The following is a 27122-nucleotide window of genomic DNA, read 5'->3' as shown; positions in this document are numbered from 1 at the left end:
AAGCTCCTGTAAAAAGTGCAATAAAATTTTTGGAGAACTCTCCCAACGAGTAACTTGTTTGTTTCTTTTATTTTGGTAAAAATTTGTTTATTTCACTGTTGACTGCAAAAGACTCCAACTTTGTGAGAGATTGGAAATGCGCTTCAGTTATATTGCCTTCCCAGAATTTTGAAATAGATCTAGGTGAACTAGCTGAGAAAGTTGTCCCAAACTTTCAGGAATGGACTCAGTCAAATTATTACCAGAGATGTCTAGTGTTTCCAAGGATGATAAATTATCGATAGATTGTGGAATTGAACCAGAAAATTGGTTTCCACTGAGGTCAAGTTCCTTCAGAGGTAGTTCACCTTCCACCATATTGTGAGAAAAATCATGTGACTCTAATCTATAAGTTGTACAGTTTGATTGGGCAATGTAAGGTAATGTCATGTTCTGTGTATATGTATGATTAGGCAAACTACCAAACTCCAGTAAAAAGTGCAATAAACTTTGAAAACTCTCCCAACGAGAAACTTGTTTTTTCCTTTTATTTTGGTTAAAATTTGTTCTTTTCACTAGAATAGCACTGAAACAAGCCATAAATCTAAGCCAGGATAAGGGTGATTATGCCATCAACAGAAAAAGAAAAAAGAAAAAGAAGCTTTTTTAAGGGTGAATATCGTCATAGAAGGAAGAAGCAGAGGACAGTGAGCAAACTTTCATAAAACCATAGCATGGGACTCATCAGTCTGACACTCACAAAGCACATGCGGAGACTCAATACAGGAGAACGAAATACCTCATGTTATCGAATCGGTCAACACTTGCACCTTATACGCAGAGCATAAAGAATGGCTGATTGGGGAATTTATAAACCATGATGGCAGATGGCAATACTTTTGCCATAGACCTCCTTCGTGGCCTCATCACTTCTTCATTCTAGCTAGGGACCTACTGCTGCTGTTCCTGTGTGGATTCAGCTGCTTATGCTTTCCCTCCAGTAGAATCAGATTTTGCTTGTGAAGCTGCCATTGCTACAACATAAACAGGAGATGGGTGGTCAAATCTGCAGGTTACACCATACTTGCATGTGCCGGTTTTAAGGTAATACACACAGATAACGGCACCCAGCAAAAAGTTCCAGCCATGTTAAATGGTTTTACATCTGTAGGATAGATAATGCCTGGATGGAATATAAAATGAGATTTCAACAGAAAGAATAGATATGGTAAAATGCAACAGAAAATGCAGTCACTTCTCACTGGAAAAAAAGGTCTTTAACATTTCAATTTTTCCAATCACTACTGCAAACAGTATATTCATAGTTATCATTGCTTCACAAGATAAATTGCAATCTGAAACTACTAATGCAAAGACTTAGCATAATTCAATCATTCTTATGAAGAATAGCCATATGCTTTTCAAGCTTTTCGAAGATAATGGTACCCTGCTTAAAACAAGGACAGGTGAACCCTATTGATAAAAAGACTTGGGATAGTCCCAACAGAGAATAGCTCCACCATCCATACCTCCCTCCTAGGTAGTCCAGCAAGCGTTAGCTTCACATTTTCTTGTTGAGATGGCTTTGTTGTTGACAACGCCACTGCTGACCTATCAATCGGGTGATGGAATCTGCATTGTGCACCATACTTACATTCCCCAATCTTCATATAATACTACAACATGAAAAAACCACAATACATAAACTTGAGAGCAATCGTCATTAAGTTCTCAATGATTCAGAAATATGAACAAGTAGTCAAACAGAACCATTTCTAGCCAAATGTCTACCATCAGAGTAACAAATGTGGATAGATAAAGCAACACTTCATGTGCTGACAGTTTCATGAATAATATGATGAGAACTAAAAAGTGTTGCAACTGTTTAAACATGTTGAAACTCAAATTCAGTATACTCTCTTAGGATCACTTTCATAGTAAATCATATAAAACAACTCAGATCTGGAAGGCCAATCATATACAACTGGAATCAAATTCATTTAACAAAAGAAGTTGCTTACTTCACACTTAGCCTATCCAAAGCGCTGAGGATGAACCAGTACAGAAGACTCGTACAATCATGTATGTATGTAGATTAACCGTCAGATGGAAGCCCTACTTAACATAGAATAAGCCTATATTTTCCGGCAAATGAATCATAATCATGCAATGCCATGGAATGTAGGCTTAATAAAGAAACTCTAGTAAACTCTTGTTATCACACTAGAGATAGTAATCAAATTGAAGCCCTTTTTACATTATGTAGGCGAAGCAAAGGAATATGCCTACAAAGAAGTTAGACTTTGGGCAAAACAAAAACAAAGACGATTGACTTAATAACTGGCTCGACTCCACAATCATTATCAACAACTAACGAATTGGTAATGGAGCTACGAATCCTCAATGCATTGCCATCGCCTTGACATGACCAATAAGGCAATAACCAACTCATACATGACAAACACATAAAGGTACAAGCAACTTCTCCACTTGCCTACCAGTACAACCCTACAAGCAATCTGGCCAGTTGATCTTTAGCTTCAAGGTAGCTCCACAGCATCTTGAAGATACACGCAGGACCACATCCAAATAACATAAATGCCCTTCAATGAGTTTTGATGCAGAATTGTATTTCAGACAGGCTATCCAAGAGGAATCTCAAAACTCAGACCTAGTGAATATGCATGCAAACCCAAAGCCAAAGAATCTAGGGTGGGTGCATCAAACTTTAGATAATATTCTTATGTTACTTGAGGGATCTACACAACTAGACATTCTAACAGATTTTCAAAATTCAAGACCTAGGGGGCTCTTTGCTCAAGTAATGATCATGAGTGAACATCCATCAATTCACTCAACCAAAAATGTCCTTAAATATGCTTCAGACAGAGCTGTGAATCTAAGCACTTGGGATGACATGATTGGCTATAATATATTTCACCATTTTAGGTTTGAGATCTTTGACTGAAAAATCTTCCTTCATGATAAAGGTAACTATTCCAAATATCTTCAACGTACTTCAAGATGGGATATGATCCCAATGCTAATCATGGTGGACAAAGACTCAAGATACAACTTGTATGGTGTTTTGAAACAAATTAGCCAACAAAATTTTAGACCCAACATTCCTCTTCCAATTCAGCAGTTCATGAGAGACTGATTAACAGTAATCAGTATGTTCCCGTATAACTAGACTTGATGACAGTGGACAAAATATATAAGTTATATCCCTTAATAACCCACAGGGTAAGATGAATGAGTGAATGACCTACAATGGAAAATTAAGAAGAGTACATTGGACTTTTTGGTTTTTTGCAGCCTCACTAGCCACATCACCAGACTTTTTACACAAAATGTAGCAGGTATAGAAACTATAAAACAGATATGGCAGAAAAATCTAAAAGTAAAGAATAAACTATAATTCATACTACATAACTGTAGATATTATAGGAGACTAGAAACATAATCGAATAAGTCTAAAAAAAGTATCTATCCGCACCTTCAAAAAATTAAACAGCTTATAGGATATGATCAATCCATATTCAAAAGCTTAAAGAAATTATACAGAATTATTAAATTATTTTGCTAAAACTACATACAGAATTATTAAATTATTTTGCTAAAACTACTTTGTAGTTATTTATATATAATATGGTAAAAGTCATAAAACTACAAGTATATCGGCGTAAGATATAATAATAAGCAGTCACCTCTTTCCAATATGGGATTCCACCATCAGGAACCCTAATAGGATGGTCAAACTTGCAGCCCCTCACCAAATTTACAGGTTCTTGTTTGCATATAGTGGGCACAATCTTTCTCTCCTGGCTCCTGGCCACTGTGGATAAATAGGCAAGCTTGTATTCTCGAACCTAGGTCGCTTTGCTAAAGGATTCGTCGAACCAAGCTTCCATTTGCCCAATCGGATTATGGGCACCCAAAAAAGCCTGATGGTAGAGTGCTATAGTACGTAGTAGGCAAGTATATACAAGAAAACCAGAGGAAACGTATCTGTTACCATATAGTATATATCTTCAAAAGTAATTTGGGGTAAGAACGTACACATACTAAAAACACAAAGATAGATTCTTTTCCTCCTTCTGTAATCGTATATATTGTGCTAAATGCATATACAAAAGCTACTAGCTCTACATAGTTAATACACATATAAACTCTTGTACGCTGGGCACGCATTTACTAATTAGAGATAACAAACCAAACCTGTTATGCTATGGGAAAAAAATACAAACAGTACCCAACCTATGGCCCACTAGTAACTTTAGTACCTAAGTTTTCAAAACTATCACTTTGGTACCTGAAATTCGGAACCCGACCCAACTTTAGTACCTGAAACACTGTTGGCTGTTACGGTGTTAGCCACCTGGCAAACTTTGAAGGGTATTATGGTCCCTTCACTGTTCATCTTATTCTTCCTCACACTCTCTGTCTTCTTGTTTCTCCCAACTTCGTTTGTGTGGCCGCGGAGGGTTTTGATGAGGTCGCCGGTTTCGAAGTCCAAGAGGTGGAGGGTTTTGTCGTCGGAGACGGAGACCATGAACTGGGAGTCGGCGGAGAAGGCAAAACACGAGAGAGAGAGAGAGAGAGAGAGCTGGGAGCTCTGACCCAGGCACCACCGCGACCTGAGAAGGAAACCCGACCAGGGGGACGCCTTCCGGCCACCCCACGACGGCGCGCGGCCACCAGCAGCTTCATCTCGGTGTCGTCTACGTCCCTGTGGTCCCAGATTATACATGCAGCGACTGGGAACGGAGAATTGAAGATCCAAAGCTTGAAGAACCTCCGGCGAGTTTCAACAAATTCTGGCGACTCCGGCCACCGTTTGGGGTGTATTTGGTATGGAAATTCATCCCCTCGTCATGCTCTACATGTTTATGTAATTAGTTTTCAATTGGATCATGTTTTGACAACTTCATTTCTGGGTTCATCTCGGTTCTGCTGTGTTCTTACGCCGGCGACTTTCTCGGCATTTCTGGGCTCCTTTTCTTGCTCGGATACAATCAAAGATCAACCCTGGAGAAGCTTGTTGAGCGGCTAGCATGGAAGTCAACAGTTCACCACCATTCCAGTTTCGGCAGTGAGCTCGGGAAGCTGAGTTTGGGTGATTGAAGTTGATTTTCGATTTTCCAAGGTATAACCCCGACCTTGAATCAAAGTTTGGTACTTGGTGACAATCGGATGTTAGTCCCTGAAAGTTGAAGATTTGGGTTGGCTGTGCGGTATGGGTTGCATGATCAAAATGAGTGTGTGTTGATGAATTTGCTACTGGTATCAAAATTTTGGATTGGGGTTGATTGCTTTGTTGTATGCTTACTGTGAAATGGTTGACATGTGATGTATGGGTTAATTGAATTATGTTGTTAGGTCGGAACGCCGGATTTTGGTGTCGTTGGAAAGGATTGTGGAGAATTGGGTCGTGCAGCGCGATTTCACGACAGGCCTGGAATTCGAAGACGACACTCAAATACCCAGAACACCGGACATGTAGGACGCCATCGATATTACCATCACCATTGACGGCAATAGAGATGCAGCACACCAATCAATCCAAACAAGAAAAAATCCAAAGAACAAAAAGAAAAAACCTCAGAGATCGTTACTGGGATCTGTTATTCTTAAAGCATTGGCGAAACCCAGATGGGAAACGAAGCAATCTGCTATGTAGAATTGTGGGCCGGCCCTCCATGGATCTGAGGATCGAGGCTCATTGGAAAAAGGCGAGAGCTTTGGGGGAAAATTTGGGACGGAGAAAACGAGAAAAGTATGAGTCTTTGGGGAAAGTAACGGCGAAGGAGAAATGGGTCGGTGTTGAAATTAAGCGAGGCTGCGTCGTTGGGTCAGAGCGGATGACCGACGAGAATGTGCCTCTTCTGCAAAATAAAGAGAGGAAGAAGAAGACGAACAGTGAAGGGACCATAATACCCTTCAAAGTTTGCCAGGTGGCTAACACCGTAACGGCCAACAGTGTTTTAGGTATTAAAGTTGGCTCGGGCTAGATAACCTGGGTACCAAAGTGATAGTTTTGAAAACTTAGGTACTAAAGTTACTAGTGGGCCATAGGTTGGGTACTGTTTGTATTTTTTTCCCTTATGCTATTGTTAAGCAGTCCCACTTTCACTCTTTACGGTTTACATCCGTAGTGCAATGACTGACTACAAGTAATACTGTAATACCAAGATCATAAACCACCACCTCAGACATTACCTATGATTGGCTGTGAATCTAAGCACTTGGAATAACATGATTGGCTGTAATATCTTTCACCATTTTAGGTTTGAGATATTTGACTGAAAAATCTTCCTTCAAGATAAAGGCAACCATTCCAAATATCTTCAACGTACTTCAAGATGGGGCAAAGACTCAAGATACAACTTGTAGGGTGTTTTGAAAAAGATTAGCCAACAAAATGTTAGATCCAACATTCCGCTTCCAATTCAGCAGTTCATGAGAGACTGATTAACAGTAATCAGTCTGTTCCTGTTTAACTAGACTTGAGAAAGAAACTGAGATGACACTAGATTTTAAATTTTTCTTTTTTTTTGAAAAATAGAATAAATAGAAAACAAGATATATAAGTTTTATCCCTTAATAACCCACAGGGTAAGGTGAATGAGTGAATGACTGACAACGGAAAATTAAGAAGAGTACATAAATTCCCAATGCGAATTTTTGCAGCCTCACTAGCCACATAACCAGACTTTTTACAGAAAATGTAGCAGGTATAGAAACTATAAAACAGATATAGCAGTAAAATCTAAAAGTAAAGAATAAACTATAATTCATACTACATAGCTGTATATATTATAGGAAACTAGAAACATAAATAAGTCTTAAAAAAGTATCTTTTCGCACCTTCAAAGAACTAGACAGCTTATAGGATATGATCAATCCATTCATAAGCTTAGAGAAATTATATAGAATTGATTAATTATTTTGCTAAAACTACTTTATAGTTATCTATATATAATACAGCAAAAGTCATAAAACTATAAGTATATCGGCATAGGATATAATAATAAGCGGTCACCTCCTTCCAATCTGGGATTCCACCATCAGGAACCCAAATAGGATGGTCAAATTTGCAGCCCTCTCCAAATTTACAGGTTCTTGTTTGCATGTAGTGGGCACAGTCTTCCTCTCCTGGCCTCTGTGGATAAATAGGCAAGCTTGTATTCTCGAATCTAGGTCGCTTTGCTAAAGGATTTGTCGAATTGGTAGCTTCCATTTGCCCAATCGGATTATGGGCACCTAAAAGAGCCTGATGGCAGAGTGCTATAGTACGTAGTAGACAAGTATATACAAGAAAACCAGAGGAAACGTATATGTTACCATATAGTATATATATCTTAAAAAGTAATTTTGGATAAGAACGCAGACATACTAGAAACACAAAGACAGATTCTTATATCTTCTTCTGTAACAGTATATATTGCCCTAAATGCATATACAAAAACTACTAGCTTTACATAGTTAATAGACATATAAACTCTTGTACACAGGGTAGGCATTTACTAATTAGAGGTAACAAACTAGATATTGTTAAACAATCCCACTTTTAATCCTTACGGTTTACATCTGTAGTGCAATGACTGACTACAAATAACACCAAGATCATAAACCACCTCAGACATTACCCATGAAAAGCAAAATGCTTACTCATACTCGGTGATAAGCAAACTATAAACACACACTAGAAGGCCAAAGCATACACAAAAGCTACTACATAGTTAATACACAACCTCTTGTACTTGGCAGCCGAAAGCTTATATTAATTAGTGAAATGAACGACTAGGAGCTACATTTGATCATAATCCCACTTCATACATACCTAAATGAGCAAGCTATAAACATACTCACATCAATTTACACTAGAAAAGTCGAAAACTTTAGCAATGATCTTCCATCAAATTCAATCAAAGATTCAAACTTTTCAATCACCAAACAGATAGTTACAGTAGAGTGAGAGCTCACCAACCTTCAGAGGTGCGTTTGAAGCCGGGCGGGCCGGGATGACATCATATACGACGTCGCTCTGGCGGCGTCGGATTAAGCGCCGAGGCGGTCGGTGCCGGCGAGGTACATGGAGGAAGTGGAGAGAGGGTCCAACCGGCCTGGGGAGAGGTAGGATTGGGCTGATTGAGAGGCTCCGTAGGTGAAGAGATGGCTCGCCATTGATGATTTGAGTATAAAAAGAGGAGGCTCCGTGTTTTTTGCCTTGGTGGTGATTACAGAGGAATGAAGTATAAGCAAAACAAACAAAGCAGAGGGATTAAATACTGAAATCGATTGATATTCCAAGTCCTTTTACAAGTTTCAAATGCATCGAACGTGGATACACACACTTTCAGCAAGGTGTTATTCAGCATCAAAGTTGCTTGAATAATTTGACACATGATACCTGCTTAATTATTGACTACATGACAATACCAAACTTATATATGGCTTACTGTTGTAAAATGGAAATGTTTCAGAAAATGGAGAGAGTTTTGCTTCAAAGAACTTGAGAGAGAGAGAGAGAGAGTTTTGATGCAGAGAGGGAGTGTAGTATTTTCTGTTTTCTCTATCATCCATGGATGAGAAATGGATTACATATATAGTGGAAGGCAAGGAACATATAGCCTAAAATCCTCCATAAAACAAGGACCCTTAAAGTCCTCCTTAAAACATGGATCCCCTAAAACTAGGAAAGAGGAAAGCATCTTCTAATATACAATAATTTACATGATATATCCATAATAATTTACAACACTCCCCCTTGGATATTTCATGTCAATAGTGTTGCCTAGGCTGTGCGCTTTTAAGTTGTCTCGTCAAAAACCTTGCCAAGTAATAAAAACCCTGTGGGAAAAAACAACCTTGGTCGAAGGAGAAAAAGAGCACAACGCGCATGAGTGTGAAGTAGTAATATCACAGCTTCGGAGATAAGTGGAGTCTTCTTATCAGCATCAGAAGTAAGTAGCATGTCTACGAGAGGGATGCATTTAGAGTTGCTACACCAAAACCTTGCCCGGTAAACCCAGTGGGAAAAACCCGTGGTCGAAGGGAAAAGATGAGCAAATGCATATATGTTGAATCAAAAACATCTTCAGGATGGAGCGACCATACTAAAAATGTGCCTCGTTAAAACCTTGCCAGGTAATAAAACCCAGTGGGACAAAATAACCCTGGACGAAGGACAAAAGAGTACACGATGGTCAAGTGGGTATGCTTCTGGATACTCCCCCTGATTCAACTCCTCCTGAAAATTACATGTTAGGTAATTCAGATAATTTACGTAGACCAATACCTTGTACATGCTTCTGGAATGTAGATTTTGGTAGTGACTTAGTGAAGAGGTCTGCACGATTGTCTTCAGATCGAATCTGCTTGACCTCAATCTTCTGATGCTCCTGTTGTTGCTGATTGAAGAAAAACTTTGGTGCAATATGTTTTGTGTTGTCTCCTTTGATGAAACCTGTCTTCATTTGCTCGATGCAAGCAGCATTATCCTCATGGATAGTGGTTGGTTCATCAGTGGTGGAATGCAGTCCACATGTGCTTTGAACATGCTTTGTGATGGCTCTCAACCATATACATTCACGTACTGCTTCGTGAAGAGCTAGAATCTCAGCATGATTCGAAGAGGTAGCAACAAGGGTCTGTTTTGTAGACCTCCAAGAAATTGCCGTATTCCCAATGGTAAAGACATAACCAGTTTGGGAACGTGCCTTGTGTGGGTCTGATAGATAGCCTGCATCAGCATATCCAACAAGGCGAGCATCATTCTGAGGATCAAGGGGGTTTGATCCATTTCTTGATGCATAGGGATAAAATAAGCCCATATCAATCGTACCTCTAAGATAACGAAAAATATCTTTTATACCATTCCAGTGGCGGCGTGTTGGTGCAGAGCTATATCTAGCTAACAAGTTCACAGAAAATGAAATGTCTGGTCTAGTGCATTGAGTCAAGTACAATAATGCGCCTATTGCACTTAGATATGGGACTTCTGGTGCCAATATCTCTTCGTTATTATCTGCGGGACGAAACGGATCTTTCTTAGGATCTAGACTTCGGATGACCATGGGTGTGCTTGAAGGTTTCGCTTTATCCTCATTAAAGCGTCTTAACATCTTCTGGATGTAGTTTGATTGATGAAGCAGAATCCCATCAGCACGGTGCTCAAGCTCCAGGCCGAGGCAGTAATTCGTTCTCCCAAGATCTTTCATTTCGAATTCAGACTTCAGGTGCTTGGCGGTTTCTTTGATCTCTTCAGGAGTACCAATCAGATTCATGTCATCGACATAAACTGCCACAATTACAAATCCAGAACTTGTTTTCTTAATAAACACGCATGGGCATAGTTCATTGTTTACATATCCCATCCCAATCAAATATTCACTTAGACGGTTGTACCACATCCGTCCAGATTGTTTCAATCCATAAAGTGAACGCCTCAAACGAATGGAGAGGGTGTTCCGTGGTCTAGAACTATTTGTATCGGGTATCTTAAGTCCTTCAGGAACTTTCATGTATATCTCTGTATCAAGATCCCCATAGAGATAAGCTGTGACCACATCCATTAGCTGCATATTCAGTTTTTCGGAAATTGCCAAACTGATGAGGTAGCGGAACGTTATAACATCCATTACAGGAGAATATGTCTCATCGTAATCAATCCCAGGGCGTTGAGAGAATCCTTGCGCCACTAGACGAGCCTTGTATCTTACAATCTCGTTTTCCTCATTACGCTTCCTTACAAATACCCATTTAAATCCTACAGGTTTAACATGGTGAGGTGTGGGAACGACAGGTCCGAACACTTTTCTCTTTGTCAAGGAATCTATTTCGACCTGGATTGCTTCTTTCCATTTTGGCCAGTCGTCTCTACGTTGACATTCATCAACAGAGCGAGGTTCGACATCATCGCTAGTTATAATTTCAGTAGCTACTGCGAATACAAATATATCATCGATGATAATCTCATTTCGATTCCAAATCTCACTTAAGCATGCATAATTTATCGAGATTTCTCTATTCTCGAGAGTGGGTTCAAACGTTGGAGCGTCCCCCAACGTTGTCTCTTCTAGGACGGACCCATAATCTGGAATTATCTCGTGAGATGGATCAGTTGAGATCGCGATGTCTAGTGGATTCGTTTGTGCTGGTTTTACCCTCTTCCGGGGATAGGAATCCTTCGAACCTAGTGGTCTACCTCGCTTCTGGGCAGGGACATGTGACTGGTTAGCCGCCATGGTCGTACCTCGTCCATCCGGGACAACGCGTCCTACAGGGACATCTATTCTTGCAGGCACATTTGCAGCAGGTATATGTGATCTCGTCACTTTAGCTAGATCAGAGAAAGCGTCTGGCATATTTTGGGCTACACTCTGTAGATCTAGAATTCTTCGCACTTCATTATCGCATTGTGCGGTTCGGGGATCAAGATGAGACATAGTGGGGACATTCCACGTCAATTCACGTCGTTCATCAGGAACGGTAACGTTCTTATCTCCCCCTAACGGCGGGAAGACTGTCTCATCAAAGTGACAATCCGCGAATCTAGCGGTAAAGAGATCGCCTGTCAAGGGCTCTAAAAAGCGTATAATGGATGGGGATTCATAACCGACATATATGCCCATCCTTCGTTGAGGACCCATTTTTATACGTTGTGGCGGCGCAATTGGCACAAAAACTACACACCCAAATACACGTAAGTGCGAAACATCAGGTTCGTACCCAGTCACCAACTGTAACGCGGAATAAGGTTGGGTGGCAATGGGCCTTAGTCGGACCAACATGGCTGCATGCAAAATTGCATAGCCCCACGCAGATACTGGAAGCTTGGTGCGCATTACCAAGGTCCGTGCGATCATTTGTAATCTTTTAATGAACGCTTCTGCGAGACCATTCTGGGTGTGAACATAGGGAACTAGATGCTCAACATTAATCCCGAGGGACATGCAATAATCATCAAAAGATTTTGATATAAACTCTCCGGCATTATCAAGTCTTATGGACTTGATTGGATAATCCGGGTGGTGAGCCCTTAATTTAATGATCTGGGCAAGGAGTTTAGCAAAAGCAGCATTTCTTGTGGACAATAGTGTAACATGTGACCACCTTGTCGATGCATCAACCAAAACCATGAAATATTTAAATGGTCCGCATGGTGGTTGGATAGGTCCACATATATCCCCTTGTATCCGTTGTAGAAAAAGGTTGGAGTCTTTTTCAGTCTTTGCATATGATGGTCTTATATTTAATTTTCCCAATGAGCAAGCTTGGCATAATGTGTTACTGTACACAAGATCCTTATTGGTAAGGGGATGCCCGTGGGATGAATTTAGGATACGGCGCATCATACTTTGACCTGGGTGTCCCAAACGGTCATGCCAAAGCAAGTAGTTGCTCGAATTGGTTAGCTTCTGGCTGGTTATGTGATTCGCCTCAATCGATCTAATGGTAGCCATGTAGAGACCACTCGAGAGGCATTTTAGCTTCTCCAATGTCCGCTTCCGGCCATACAAATTGGAGGTTATGCAAAGATATTCCACTCCTTTTTCCTCAGTGGTTTCAACGTGATAACCATTGGCTCGAATATCCTTAAAACTCAATAACGTTCTTCTGGAACGTGGAGAGTATAGGGCCTCATTAATGGTAAATTCAGTACCATTGGACAACATAAATTGGGCTTTGCCATGGCCCTCTATCAGGTTGGATTGTCCTGATATAGTTGTCACAGAGGTATGAGTAGGCAATAAGTTTAAAAAAAACTTCCTATCTTGGAGTATGGTGTGCGTAGTAGCACTATCAGCCAGACAACAAATTTCTCCACAAGACATGCCTATTCATATATTTAATTCAATGGATCACATGTATGAAAATAAATAATTTTATTGAATTAAACATCCAAACATAACAAAATTATGCAAAACTAATATTCCAAAGATCACCAAAGATAAACTGAAAAATAGAAAGCATTATTCATAACAATAACATAGATATGGCACAAGTGCCTATTATGTCCATGTCCTCGAGTTTTCAATCCTCGATGTATCCATTAGCTGCTTGGAAATCAGTAATTTCCAAGGTGGTATCCATAGGGAAATCAGTAATCTCCAAGGTGGTATCCATAGCTGCTTGGAAATCAGTAATCTCCAAGGTGGTATCCATAGGGACTGACTCTTCCACAAGGTTGGCCTCTTGAGTTCCGCGTCTGGCGTGATACTCTCCTATCTCTTCATCTGTTGCACGACAGGTGCGGGACCAATGGTCAGTGCCTCCACATCTATAACATAGATTATGCTGATTTTGAGGGCGACGGGCCGGACCAGGGTTCTCTCTAATTTGAGCCTGTCGGACTTGGGCATTTCGGTTTCCACCACGTGGGCCTTGTCCACGTCCTCCTCGACCCCTTGGGCCATTGCCTGGGTGGTCGCGGTCATATGGGCCATTTCTGGGTCCATTTCTTCGTCCATGCCTTGGACGTTCAGACCTTCTTCCCCTTCCACGGCCCCGGTTCCTCCTTCCACGATTATTTTCGTGATGGGCAATAATATTTGCTTCAGGCAAAGGAATTGCTCTAGTACCGGTGGGCCTTGCTTGATCATTCCTCAAAAGTAGGTTGTTGTTCTTTTCAGCGAGCAACAGGATGGTGATTAATTCAGAGAATCTAGCAAAGTTTCTTTCCCTGTATTGTTGCTGCAGGACCATACAGGAAGGAGGGAAGGTGGAGAAAGTTTTCTCCAGTAGGTCAGCTTCTGTGAGCTCTTCTCCACAGAATTTTAGGAGTGACCGAATCCGGCAGATTTCAGAGTTATACTCATTGACAGTCTTGAAATCCTGGAAGCGTATGTTCTGCCAATCGTGTCTTGCTTCCGGCAAGTAGATGGCTCTTTGATGGTTGAATCGCTCTTCTAGAGCGACCCAAAGAGATCGTGGGTCCTCTTCAGCTAAATATTCCACCTTGAGTGCTTCTTCCATATGTTTCCTGATGAAAATCATAGCCCTTGCCTTCATGTCTTCAGGGGTGATGTTGTCAGCAATAATCGTTGATCTCATCTTATTTGCAGTCAGATGAAGCTTGACATCTTGGGTCCACTTGAGATAGTTCCTTCCGGAAACTTCCAAAGCGACAAAGTCAAGCTTGTTGAGATTTGACATTCTCTACAAGGATTTAAAGGACAATAGTTAGTGCTATGGGTAATAACTTCCATAAGCAATCAATAAGAACTTCAGGTTCCATAACATGATACTAAAAATCGGATTAAACATGTATAGTGAATTTGTGAAGGAAACTTCAAGTTCCTTTTATGATACATGTGAACTTCTGGTTCAATATTTATGTATGAATTTTTTGGTTCAATGTTTATGTGTGAACTTCCGGTTCATTAAGTACCTACATTCCTCACATATATATTCTTAATGCAAAGAATTTAAGCGGGTAAAATATTTAAATTTAATATGAGCAGGTAACACCACAAAACATTATCATAATAAATAATGAAGGAAAGATGTATCATTATCACAAAGTCCAAACAAGTATATATAGATATTCGTCACAATATACATGAATTGATAGCTAAATTAAAAGCTATTGATTTTCCTCTTTCTTTCCCTTTTTTTTCAATCATGCCAATTATAATGCAAGAGAAATAAGTGTCTCTCATAGAGGATTAAGTTAAACTAGATGCTTCAACAAAAGTCATAAACTGTGACTGCAGTTCCTACTGAACAACAGTCAAAAAACGAACTGAAACACTAAGCAAAACTACCCAGAAAAATATGAAAATTTACAGAGATGTACTAAACATATAAGGACTCCAGCATACAAAATTTGGTGAATTTTGGAGTTGAATTACTATTTTAAATAAATACTGGAACACAGACATCAGAAGGTAAAATGAAACAGCGAAATTGGTTTTTGTTTGGAAAAACCTACTTGGTTGTAGAGCTTGTAGACTGATGTTGATTGAATGATGAACTACCTCTTCTCTGCAACCCAAGAGTTATTCACCTCTTCTCTTGTCAATCTGCAATCCGAATCCTAGAGCTATTCGTGCTGATAACGTGTTGTAAAATGGAAATGTTTCAGAAAATGGAGAGAGTTTTGCTTCAAAGAACTTGAGAGAGAGAGAGAGAGAGTTTTGATGCAGAGAGGGAGTGTAGTATTTTCTGTTTTCTCTATCATCCATGGATGAGAAATGGATTACATATATAGTGGAAGGCAAGGAACATATAGCCTAAAATCCTCCATAAAACAAGGACCCTTAAAGTCCTCCTTAAAACATGGATCCCCTAAAACTAGGAAAGAGGAAAGCATCTTCTAATATACAATAATTTACATGATATATCCATAATAATTTACAACACTTACAACAATAAAGAGAACATAAAAACATGAGGACACCAGCAAACCCAACAATACTGGCCGTCATCTTCACCACCGCCACAAACAGCTCCAAAGGGCAGTCACATGGAGAGCACCTGAACCAAAAGAGAAACAACGTACCCAGTCTAGAAAGCCACAAATGCCCCATATAGACCACCTTCAGTGCATTTTATTCTTTAATTTTCCTTTTCCAATCAAGTCCTCCTTTGCCAACGAGCCACTCTCAATGCAATTGCTAATGCTGCCCTCTCCTTTATGTTATCAAAGAATCGAAAATAGGCATACCTCCATGATTTCTTCATAACCAATGTGCCACAGACACTCCAGAAGCCTATGATGAAGCCGAGGACAGCGCTAACAACGATACCAAACTTCCCATTCTCATCATTATCATCATCATTATGATCACCATCGTCAGGGTCAGCTGCGCCATCTCCCGGGCAGACAGTTGAAAGAGGGACCCCACACAAGGATGGATTGCCTTCGTAAATGGATAAATCATTGAGTGTTTGAAGTTGGTTGCCTGAAGGAATTCTTCCGGACAAGTTGTTGAAAGACAAGTTCAAGTGAGCCAAAAAGTTTAATGAAGAAAGACTTTGGGGAATCTGCCCAGAGAGGTGATTGTGTGAGAGATCAAGAGTTTCCAGCTGCGTCAAGTTTCCAATCTTTGAGGGAATGTTTCCAGTTAGTTGATTTCTTGACAAGTTCAATGTCCCCAAGGCTTTGAGGCTGCTTACTTCGTCAGGGATTTCACCTTCTAAGTTGTTTGATGAGAAATCAATGATAATCACCAAATCCAGAGTCCTTTCATATTCGAGTTCTTTTCCCTTCAATGTCAAGCTGGCCGTCTCATAATATTCTGCTATTTCGGACATAGGAACGTAACTACCATCGACCAAAGCAGTCAGATCATACAAACACTTGGGAATGGTCCCTGAAAATTTGTTGTGGGCAAGGTCTATGATGTGAAGAGATTGAAGAGAGCACAATCGATTGGGGATATGTCCGCTTAAAGAGTTGGATCGCAATCTTAGCATATGCAATTCATCTGGTACATTTGAACTTGTCTGTAAAGGTATGCTTCCAGTAAATCTATTGCCTCCAAGATCAATACTCAGCAGCCAGCTGCAGTTTTGGAATAGAGAAGAAGGAATTTGACCCCCGAAATTGTTTTTGCTCAGATCCAATACTTCTAGTAAGCTTGGAACACTCATTGAACTGGAGAAATTGCCAGACAAATTGTTGTCTGAGACATCTACAACTTCTATTTTTGGCGCCAGACTCCATCCTAGAGGAAATTCTCCAGTCAAGCGATTGCTTCTTAACATAAGAAATGACAAATCTGACAGGTTCCACACAGAGGGTGGTATACTACCATTCAGATGATTGTAAGATAGATCTAATTGTACCAAGTTAGGCAGTAATTGATCAAAATTTGAGGGAATCGGCCCGGAAAATAAATTGCTTCCAAGAAAGAGATGCTGGGCAACATCACTAGACCAATGTGGGAGAGGGCCCTCAAATTGATTATGAGTCAAATCTATTCTCTCCAAGGACGGGGACCGGAAGTCCATGTGAAATGGAAGCTTTCCATGAATTTGGTTGTTAGATAAATCCAACCATGTGAGCTGGAAAGATATCTTCAAGAACCATTCCTCTGGTATGAAATCTGAGATTGAAGTATTACTAAGCGTGACTTCCGTTAATTCAGTTTGAGACTTGAGCCATGCCCCAAAGGCAGGGCCTACTCTGCAGTCGGAAATGTCGACTGAATTAAGTTGGAAAGGAGGAATCCAGTCATGAGCCATGTTAAAAATGAGGGACCCAGTCATGAGCCCGTATTTGCTACAGACTGCAAAATACTCCAACTCTGTGAGAGTTCGGAAATGGGCTTCATTTAGATTGCCTTCCAACGAATTAGCAGATAGATCGAGGTGAACTAGCTGAGAGAGTTGTCCCAAACTTTCAGGAATGGACCCATTCAAATTATTAACAGAGATGTCCAGTTTTTCCAATGATGATAAATTACCAATAGATTGTGGAATTGAACCAGAAAATTGGTTGTCACTGAGGTCAAGTTCCTTCAGATTTTCTAGCATTCCTAAGGCGGCAGGCAGTTCACCTTCCACCATATTGCCGGACAAATCAAGTGACTCTAATCTACGGCTTGTACAGTTTGAGAAACCATTCAAAACCTCTTCCAAACTACCATTGAGCTCGCTCTTTGAAAGATCTAATATTCTTAGGCTGCACAAAGTACCAAAGACTTTGGGAATTTGACCTTGGAGAAAAGTAGAACTGCTTAAATCAAGGTCTTCCAAAGACTTGAGGTTTGCAAATTCAACAGGGAAGGGCCCGAACAAATTGGAATGTGCTTCAAGTCTTTTGAGGTTGGTAAGATTAAAAAACCAGCTGGGAAATGAAGAATTAATATGATTCTCTGATATATCAAGAACCAATAGGCGGGATGTGAAGTTCACTGACGGAAGCTGGGAGTGTGGAAGGTTTTGAATTTGGCAACCTGACAAATGCAACTCTAAGAGTGAAGGAAGCATGTTGACATCATGTAGCCAACTTACTCCTGTGCTGCTAAGGTCCACACCTCCAAGATTGAGGTACTTTAGGGAAGAGAGATGAGAAAGCCAATTCAAGTTTCTGGAATAATAAGGATCAAAAACCGAATAATGATCGCAACTAAGGTCAAGATAGTTCAAGTTTGAGAGGTTACCAAGAGCTGGGGGAATCTCTCCCACAAATGAACTATATGAGAGATTGAGATACCTCAAACTTTGAAGCTTCCCAAAGAAGTTAGGAATTCGACGTCCTTGAAAATCGTTTCCGCTTAGATCAAGGTAACGTAAGTTCTTAAAGATAAGCAAAGAAGGATTAATCTTACCCCCCAAAGAGGTCTCCCCGTAGAAGCCGTGATCAGAATTCAGGTTTCGGAGGTCCATCCTTGCAACATGACCTGTACGGTTGTTGCACGAAATCCCTTTCCATCGGCAGCAATCCTGACCCACCCAAGAAGAAAGCCTACCGGAAGGATCAGTAACATCTCCTTTGAAGGTGAGAAGCGCTCGTCTCTCTTCCTCGATGCATGATGATGATCTCACACCACTCAGAAGTCCATCTCCCAAACACTGTTTAGTAGTTTGCAGATATGTAGATGCCAGAAAAAGAAAGAGCAAGTAGTGAGCAACATTGTTGATGAGGAAGCGAGAGCTGGTAGGCTTGAATAGGTTTGCACAGAAGCTATCCATGATTATACAGAAATGTACAGAAATCTAAAACCGAGTAACATTAAATACCGAAAAGTCTGAAATGAATGGTGTCCAGGTATTCCAGAGTCATCAACGACCCCGTCTTACAAGTTTCCAAGTCCACTCAGTCTTTTAGGTACTTTCTGAGACTTTGTTTGCCTAAGCAACAAGGACTTCAATGATTAGACCAAACTACTACTAGTTTGTAAATTTATTTCTGTAATTGAAGGTGGAACCACTGAGATATTTATTGGGAAACAATTGTGTGTTTATTTACTACTTATTAAAAGCTCCGTGGATTTTCATCGATTCACCTACTTTCTTTGTTCCCACTGTATTAATAAACGCAAATGAACTCATAAACCGGAATAATTCTGTTTCTTTCCATCCACGCTCCAGGATTCGTAGAAAAACTCCAAGACAAGCAGTGAACAAGCTTTTGTCATTGATCTTGGTGTAACGTTCACTTTTGTCATTGATTTTAGGTTTCGGCCGTCAATCTTGGTGTAAAAAGGGAAACTGGTCATTTGAATCGAGGGAATTTGATGTACCTTGTCATGTTCTGTGTATATGTATGATTCGGCAAACTACCAAACTAAGTGCAATAAACTTTTGGAAAACTCTCCCAACGAGTAACTTGTTTTTTTCTTTTATTTTGGTTAAAAGTTGTTCTTTTCACTACAGAATAGCACTGAAACTAGTCATAAATCTAAGCCAGGATAAGGGTGATTATGCCATCAACAGAAAAAGTCAAAAAGAAAAAGAAGCTTTTTTAAGGGTGAATATCGTCATAGAAGGAAGAAGCAGAGGACAATGAGAGCAAACTTTCACAACACCATAGCACTGAAACTCAGCAGTCTGATACTCCAGATCTACAAAGTACATGCAGAGACTCACTTAATACAGGTGAACGAAATACCTCATGTTATCCAATCGGTCAACACTTGCACCTTATACGCAGAGCATAAAGAATGGCTGATTGGGCAATTTATAAACCATGATGGCTCAGAAACATAGTACAAAATAGACCATGGCAGATGGCAATACTTTTGCCATAGACCTCCTTCGAGGCCTCATCACTTCTTCATTCTAGCGAGGGGCCTAATGCTGCTGTTCCTGTGTGGATTCAGCTGCTTATGCTTTTCCTCCGGTAGAATCAGATTTTGCTTGTGAAGCTGCCATTGCTACAACTTCGCCAGGAGGTGGGTGGTCAAATCTGCAGGTTGCACCATACTTGCATGTGCCGGTTTTAAGATAATACACACAGATAACGGCACCCTGTAAAAAAGTTCCACCCTTGTTAAATGGTCTTACACGTAGAGGATAGATAATGCCTAGATGGAAATATAAAATAAGATTTCAACAGAAAGAATACATATGGTTAAATGCAACAGAAAATGCAGTCACTTCTCACAGGAAAAAAAGGTCTTAACATTTCCATTTTTCCAATCACTATTGTGCAAACAGTATATTCATAGTTATCATAGCTTCACAAGATAAGTGGCAATCTGAAACTACAAATGCAAAGACTTAGCATAATTCAATCATGCTTATGAAGAATAGCCATATGCTTTTCAAGCTTTTTGGAATATAATGGTACCCTGCTTAAAACAAGGACAGGTGAACCCTACTGATAAAAAGACTTGGGATAGTCCCAACAGAGAATAGCTCCACCATTCGTACCTCTCTCCTAGGAAGTCCAGCAAGCGTTAGCTTCACATTTTCTTGTTGAGATGGCTTTGTTGTTGACAACGCCACTGCTGGCCTATCAATCGGGTGATGGAATCTGCATTGTGCACCATACTTGCATTCCCCAGTCTTCATATAGTACTACAACATGAAAAAACCACAATACATAAACATGAGAGCAATTGTCACAAAGTTCTGAATGATTCAGAAATATGAACAAGTAGTCATAAATCATTTCTGGCCAAATGTCTACCATCAGAGTAACAAATGTAGATAGATAAAGCAACACTTCATGTGCTGACAGTTTCATGAATAATATCACGAGAACTCAAAAGTGTTGCAACCGTTTAAACATGCTGAAACTCAAATTCATTATACTTTCTCTGGATGGGCAATCATATACAACTGGAATCAAATTCATTTAACAAAAGAAGTTGCTTACTTCACACTCAGCCTGTCCAAAGCGCTGAGGATAAACAGTAGGGCTCGCTCCCACCTGCAACGTGCATATAATAACATGAATCAATATTTTATATATATATATATTGAAAGAGAGGGATGTGGGGGGGGGGGGGGGGGGAGAGAGAGAGAGCTAACAGTTGTTCAATTCAGTTAATGATACAAAACAAAAAGGCCTTAAGGTGAAACATATAATACTATAGGCCACATTTACCGTTGGTTGTGCCAAAGTTTGATAAGTGAAGGCAGCTGGACTAGCAACTCCTATGTTAAAACCTGCAACTGCAGGCGCTGAAAGAGGATAGCTGATTGCAGCAACAGGTGGATTGATATCTGCACAAAAACTTGGCAATGAAATTCTGATACACGCTATTTGTTAAACACATGAAACTAGAGTCTAAAACACATGAAAATGAACTCTAGAATCTAGAGCAGCATAATCTTAAACATATACCATATCTATCAGGGTGATTGTACCGGCAAGTGGCCCCATACTTGCAGCTGATTTAGGAGAACAAAAGCCATTATGAGTTCTTGGTCGTCTATAGTAATCATAACCAAACAACAAAATAAGACATAACTGACCTTCCAGTTTTCAGGTAGAACGGACAATCAGCTTCACCCTGTAGAAGAAACAGACACATGATCAGCAAAACAAAATTATCATAAAGCTGATAACGCAATTTTGAAAAGGCTCAAACATCTCTAATAAGTACATACCGGTCTTACAGGAAGCTCTTTGGAGTTATACAATAGTGCTGGAGTGAATGAAACAAGAGGCTTCACAGCAACTTCACTGCCCTCCGTCTTAAGATCTGTCTCAGTTTCGCCAGATTTATTCTCTTGAGTGGCTGATGGTATCTGGATGTCTTTTGGGTGATTAAATTTGCAGGTTGCACCATACTTGCATTGCCCAGTTTTCAAGTAGAACTGTTTAAACATATTTTTGGGAATATAACCAAGTCAACAAAACTAGATAGATAATGCACATTACAAAAGTAGGAGATAGATATCTCACTGCACATGCGGGTTCAGAAGTAGAACTGTTTAAACATATTTTTGGGAATATAACCAAGTCAACAAAACTAGATAGATAATGCACATTACAAAAGTAGGAGATAGATATCTCACTGCACATGCGGGTTCAGAAGGCCTCTCGGGTAAGGCATAAACATCACCATTTTCTGAAGCGCCCTGAAACCAGATTAAAGTATCATAGCATTATAACTACAGTGAATAAGTCCAGATGATAAATAAATCTTGGCATCCTTATCTCATTTGCACTTACCGCAGTGGCCAGATTGTCCTTTGGATGATTAAACTTGCATCTAAGACCAAACTTGCATCTTTGAGTTTTTAAAAAGTACTACAACATAAAGAATGGATGGGTATATGTGAGCCGCGCAAGTGCTTAAACGCATCATATCGGCAAAAATAAATAAACTGAAATGCTACTCACTGGACAATCGGGCACTCCAGGTCTCTCGGGAAGGGACTCACTTGGAGCAACAAGTGGAACCTAAATGAACAAGAGATCAATTTATGTGTTTTAACAATATACCTTCTTTGTTTCTTTTTGCCACAATTAATAAGCAAATTGAAGATAGCACACAAAGAACAAAAACAGCTGCAAACCATTTTCTAATCTTAAGACTGCCAATGAAGATAATACAAATAGGCAGACAACAAACACTAAGTAGGGCAGCTGAATAACTTGCCACCAAAAGGAAATAACAAATTATAAAGTTGAGCTATTACCAGTACAGAGGACTCGTATAATCATGTATGCATGTAGATCAACTATCAGATGGAAAAACTACTTAACATGGAAAAAGCCTATATGTTCAGGCAAATGAATCCTAATCTTGCAATGGCATGGAACGTAGGGCTAATGAAGAAACTATACTTAAACTCTTATTATCACATAAGGGATAGTAATCAAATTGAAGCCCTTTTTACATTATGTAGGCAAAGCAAAGGAATATGCCTATAAAGAAGTTAGGCTTTGGGGAAAGCAAAAACAAAGATGATTGACTTACTAACTGGCTCGACTCCACAATCATTATCAACAACTAATGAATTGCTAATGGAGCTTCGAATCCTCAATGCATTGCCATAGTCTTGACATGACCAATAAGGCAATAACCAACTCATACATGACAAACACATAAAGGTACAAGCACCTTCTCCACTTGTCTACCAGTACAACCCTACAAGCAATCTGACCAGTTGATCTTTAGCTTCAAGTTAGCTCCACAGCATCTTGAAGATACACGCAGGACCACCTCCAAATTACCAAAATTTTGATACAGAATGATATTTCAGACAGACTACCCAAGAGGAATCTCAAAACTCAGACCTAGTGAATATGCATGCAAACCCAAAGCCAAAGAATCTAGGGTGGGTGCATCAAACTTTAGATAATATTCTTATGTTACTTGAGGGATCTACACAACGAGACATTCTACCAGATTTTCAAAATTCAAGACCTATGGGGCTCTTTGCTTAAGCAATGATCACGAGTGAACATCCATTAATTCATTCAATCAAAAATGTCCTTAAATATGCTTCAGAGAGAGCTGTGAATCTAAGCACTTTGGATTCAATGATTGGCTATAATATCTTTCACCATTCTAGGTTTGAGATCTTTGACTGAAAAATCTTCCTTAATGATAAAGGCAACCATTCCAAATAGCTTCAACATACTTCAAGATGAGATATGATCCCAATGCCAATCATGGCGGACAAAGACTCAAGATACAACTTGTAGGGTGTTTTGAAACAAATTAGCCAACAAAATGTTATACCCAACATTCCTCTTCCAATTCAGCAGTTGATGAGAAATCGATTAACAGTAATCAGTTGGTTCCTGTATGACTAGACTTGAAAAAGAAACTGAGATGACACTAGATTTTAAATTGATTTTTTTTTTTTTTGAAAAATAGAATAAACAGAAAACAAAATATATAAGTTATATCTCTTAATAACCCACAGGGTAAGATGAATGAGTGAATGACCTACAATGGAAAATTAAGAAGAGTACATAAATTCCCAATACGACTTTTTGCAGCCTCACTAGCCTCATAACCAAACTTTTTACAGAAAATGTAGTAGGTATAGAAACTATAAAACAGATATAGCAGTAAAATCTAAAAGTAAAGAATAAACTATAACTCATACTACATAGCTGTAGATATTATGGGAAACTAGAAACATGAATAAGTCTAAAAATAGTATCTTTTCGCACCTTCAAAGAACTAAACAGCTTATAGGATATGATCGATCCATTGATAAGCTTAGAGAAATTATATAGAATTGATTAATTATTTTACCAAAACTACTTCATAGTTATTTATATAATACGGTAAAAGTCATAAACTACAAGTCTATCGGCATAAGATATAATAATAAGCAGTCACCTCTTTCCAATCTGGGATTCCACCATCAGGAACCCAAATAGGATGGTCAAACTTGCAGCCCTCTCCAAATTTACAGGTTCTTGTTTGCATATAGTGGACACAATCTTTCTCTCCTGGCCTCTGTGGATAAATAGGCAAGCTTGTATTCTCGAATCTAGGTCGCTTTGCTAAAGGATTTGTCGAATACCAAGCTTCCATTTGCCCAATCGGATTATGGGCACCCAAAAGAGCCTGATGGTAGAGTGCTATAGTACGTAGTAGACAAGTATATACAAGAAAACCAGAGGAAATGTATATGTTACCATATAGTATATATATCGTAAAAGTAATTTGGGGTAAGAACATACACATACTAAAAACACAAAGATAGATTCTTTTCTCTCCTTCTGTAATAGTATATATTGCGCTAAATGCATATACAAAAGCTACTAGCTTTACATAGTTAATACAAATATAAACTCTTGTACGCGGGGCAGGCATTTACTAATTAGAGATAACAAACTAAACCCGTTATGGTATTGTTAAACAGTCCCACTTTTAATCTTTACTGTTTACATCTGTAGTGAAATGACTGACTACAAGTTACACCAAGATCATAAACCACCTCAGACATTACTGATGAAAAGCAAAATGCTTACTCATACTCTAAACACACACTAGAAGGCCAGAAGCATACAAAAAAGCTACTAGCCTTACATAGTTATTAGACATAAACTCTTGTACTCGGCGGCCGAAGCTTATATTAATTAGTGAAATGACCGACTAGGAGCTACATTTGATCATAATCCCACTTCATACATACCTAAATCAGCAAGCTATAAACATACTCACATCAATTTACACTAGAAAATTCGAAAACTTTAGCAATGATCTTCCATCAAATTCAATCAAAGATTCAAACTTTTCAATCACCCAACAGATAGTTTACATTAGAGTGAGAGCTCACCAACCTTCAGAGGTGCGTTTGAAGCCCGGCGGCCCGGGTTCGGCATCCGGGGCGGGCCACGATGACATCATATACGACGTCGCTCTGGCAGCGTCGGAGTAAGCGCCGAGGCCATCGGTGCCGGCGAGGTACATGGAGGAAGTGGAGAGAGGGTCCGACCCGGAAAGGTAGCGGTGGGCCGGGTCGGAGAGGTAGGATTGGGCTAGGGAGCGAGGGGTGTAGACGGTGGAGAGAGCAGGAGTGGGAGCTGGAGCTGATTGGGCGGCGCCGTAGGTGAAGAGATGGCTCGCCATTGATGATTTGAGTATAAGAAGAAGAGGAGGAGGAGGAGGACCTGGTGCCCTAGAATCACAGTGAAAGTGAAATTCAGGACCACTGCATTGTAAGTTTTAAGGGATAATGTCCCCTTTTGGAAAGTTGGGTAACTTCTGTTCATCCCTTTTGCTTCTTCTACTTTGAACCCAATTTTTTTACTGGTCTTGGTCTCTTGGAGAGGTTATTATGTTTTTTTTTTTTTTTTTTCTTGAAAGTAATATGGTCGGGTAGATGGAACGTAGTTAGTTTATAGTTTTTGATTTTTTGTTTTCTGTTTACCTAGTATTATAGATTACTAATTACAGATTTAGAAAGATACTGATGACTAAGATGATTGTCATGTAATATGGAGTATTAATATATTGAATGAACCGTAAATTTTCAATCAAAACATGTGTAATGTATTATTGTTAATGGAGCCACAACTAAAGATGTACTGCGGCTTTCATGTTCTTCATAACTTTTTTAAAAAGATAGGGTGATGGAGCATTTTACTACTGCGGTTGTGATCAATTAACTTGTGTACATCTTACGAAGAAGTTTTTGCAAAGTAACCGTTACTTATTATAACATGTATAAAGAAGATTTACGGGAAAAAAAAAATGCTCAAATTCATTAAATAGTGTTGGCAGAACTCAGAAGATGTAGCCGGTTAGTCTAGTTGGTTGAGGTGCGTGTATTGATCATACAGTTTGATAAAAGTTTTAATCGCAAAGCTGGGGGAGAAGTGACTTCAGGAGTAACTCAACTCAAAGCTCTTATGATGAGAATAAGTGAAGAATTGCTCTTGTTGTTCACTTTCTAACTTCTTCTACAACCATGGACTTCTAAAAGCTATAGAAAGGGATTTGTAGCTTCAATACCTGTCACATTAAACTTGTGTAACACCAGCTTCTGTGCACACAGATTTTGTTTCTTTTGACATGAGTAAGAAGTTTCAGAAAATGTAGTTTTAACGTGACAACAAACCATTAATATTACTTTGAAGTGATTCTATATAAATTCATTAAATAGTTGAAACCAAATTCCACTTGAGATAAAATATGTTGAGATATTAGAGATAATTAAAAAGAAAAATATTGTATTAATTTTAATATTTTCATCACTTCCTCTGGAGGTAAAGATTGATCCAAGTGTTTACAAGGATAATTTCAAGGTAGTCTCCAACATCTTGTTTTTAAAAATAGCAACCTTATGAATGAACACATGCGGGCCATCTTTATGCATGTGTAAACAAGGTAGTTTACAAATGTAATGGAGTTATGCATGTGTAAAGAAGGTAGTTGACACATGAAATGGAGTATAGAGATTGTAGAGTAAATATTAAAAACTAACATATTAGAGCAAAAACTGCTTCATCCAATCATCCAATGTGATTAATAGATAGCCTGTGTGTGTAAATTTTTGAGACAATTTTAGAATTTTATATTTTATATAGTTCAACATAATTTTGTTGCGAGTCCAAAACAATTAACAAAACAGTTTCATGCACAAAAATTAACAAAAAAAAATTTTGAGACAATTTCATGTAGAAGACCAATTAAGTTGAGATCTAGTGAATTATCGATAATTGTACGTCATATTTAACATCTCTACAATCTATTCAAATCAGACATATCATCCGTAAAGCAAATAATTAATACAGCAGATAAATTGACTCACGT

The 27122-nt window shown here is 39.2% G+C and overlaps 2 protein-coding genes across 6 annotated transcripts; both read right to left on the bottom strand.

Annotated features, from left to right (window-relative positions):
• Window positions 1-465: 465 nt before the first annotated feature.
• LOC133728764 (zinc finger CCCH domain-containing protein 37) lies at window positions 466-25527 on the bottom strand. Of its 5 annotated transcripts, none has more exons than XM_062156196.1 (12): window positions 25148-25527; window positions 24198-24442; window positions 22238-22297; window positions 22067-22144; window positions 21886-21972; window positions 21499-21708; window positions 21364-21401; window positions 21233-21279; window positions 20993-21111; window positions 20762-20815; window positions 1510-1655; window positions 466-1108 (listed from the first exon to the last, which is right to left on the bottom strand). In XM_062156196.1, exons 1-12 carry the CDS (start codon window positions 25434-25436, stop codon window positions 964-966), a joined length of 1518 nt encoding a protein of 505 aa, XP_062012180.1. In that variant the 5' UTR covers window positions 25437-25527; the 3' UTR covers window positions 466-963. The 5 variants fall into 5 exon arrangements, with proteins under 5 accessions (XP_062012180.1, XP_062012182.1, XP_062012183.1 ...); XM_062156198.1 differs by having other exon boundaries at window positions 468-1013; window positions 1509-1655; XM_062156199.1 differs by lacking the exon at window positions 466-1108 and adding an exon at window positions 1124-1162 and having other exon boundaries at window positions 1509-1655; window positions 25148-25525.
• LOC133728762 (receptor-like protein EIX2) lies at window positions 12939-18725 on the bottom strand. Its single transcript, XM_062156192.1, has 2 exons — window positions 14921-18725; window positions 12939-14145 (listed from the first exon to the last, which is right to left on the bottom strand). Exon 1 carries the CDS (start codon window positions 18628-18630, stop codon window positions 15565-15567), a length of 3066 nt encoding a protein of 1021 aa, XP_062012176.1. The 5' UTR covers window positions 18631-18725; the 3' UTR covers window positions 12939-14145; window positions 14921-15564.
• Window positions 25528-27122: the final 1595 nt, after the last annotated feature.

The sequence above is a fragment of the Rosa rugosa genome, chromosome 2 (genome assembly GCF_958449725.1).
Source record: "Rosa rugosa chromosome 2, drRosRugo1.1, whole genome shotgun sequence".
Classification (NCBI taxonomy): Eukaryota; Viridiplantae; Streptophyta; class Magnoliopsida; order Rosales; family Rosaceae; genus Rosa; species Rosa rugosa.
Note: the sequence above shows the minus strand (reverse complement) of the source record. Positions and strands in the feature narration are given on the sequence as shown.

What these genes read in the sequence shown, in the direction of transcription:
- LOC133728762 (XM_062156192.1), bottom strand. Translation starts at nt 18,630, where the DNA reads ATGGATAGCTTCTGTGCAAACCTATTCAAGCCTACCAGCTCTCGCTTC.
- LOC133728764 (XM_062156196.1), bottom strand. Translation starts at nt 25,436, where the DNA reads ATGGCGAGCCATCTCTTCACCTACGGCGCCGCCCAATCAGCTCCAGCT. An exon ending in CTTCAAACGCACCTCTGAAG is followed by an intron (nt 24,443 to 25,147) that starts GTTGGTGAGCTC and finishes TACGTACTATAG; the next exon opens with CACTCTACCATCAGGCTCTT. An exon ending in GATATCTATCTCCTACTTTT is followed by an intron (nt 21,709 to 21,885) that starts GTAATGTGCATT and finishes ATGTTTAAACAG; the next exon opens with TTCTACTTGAAAACTGGGCA.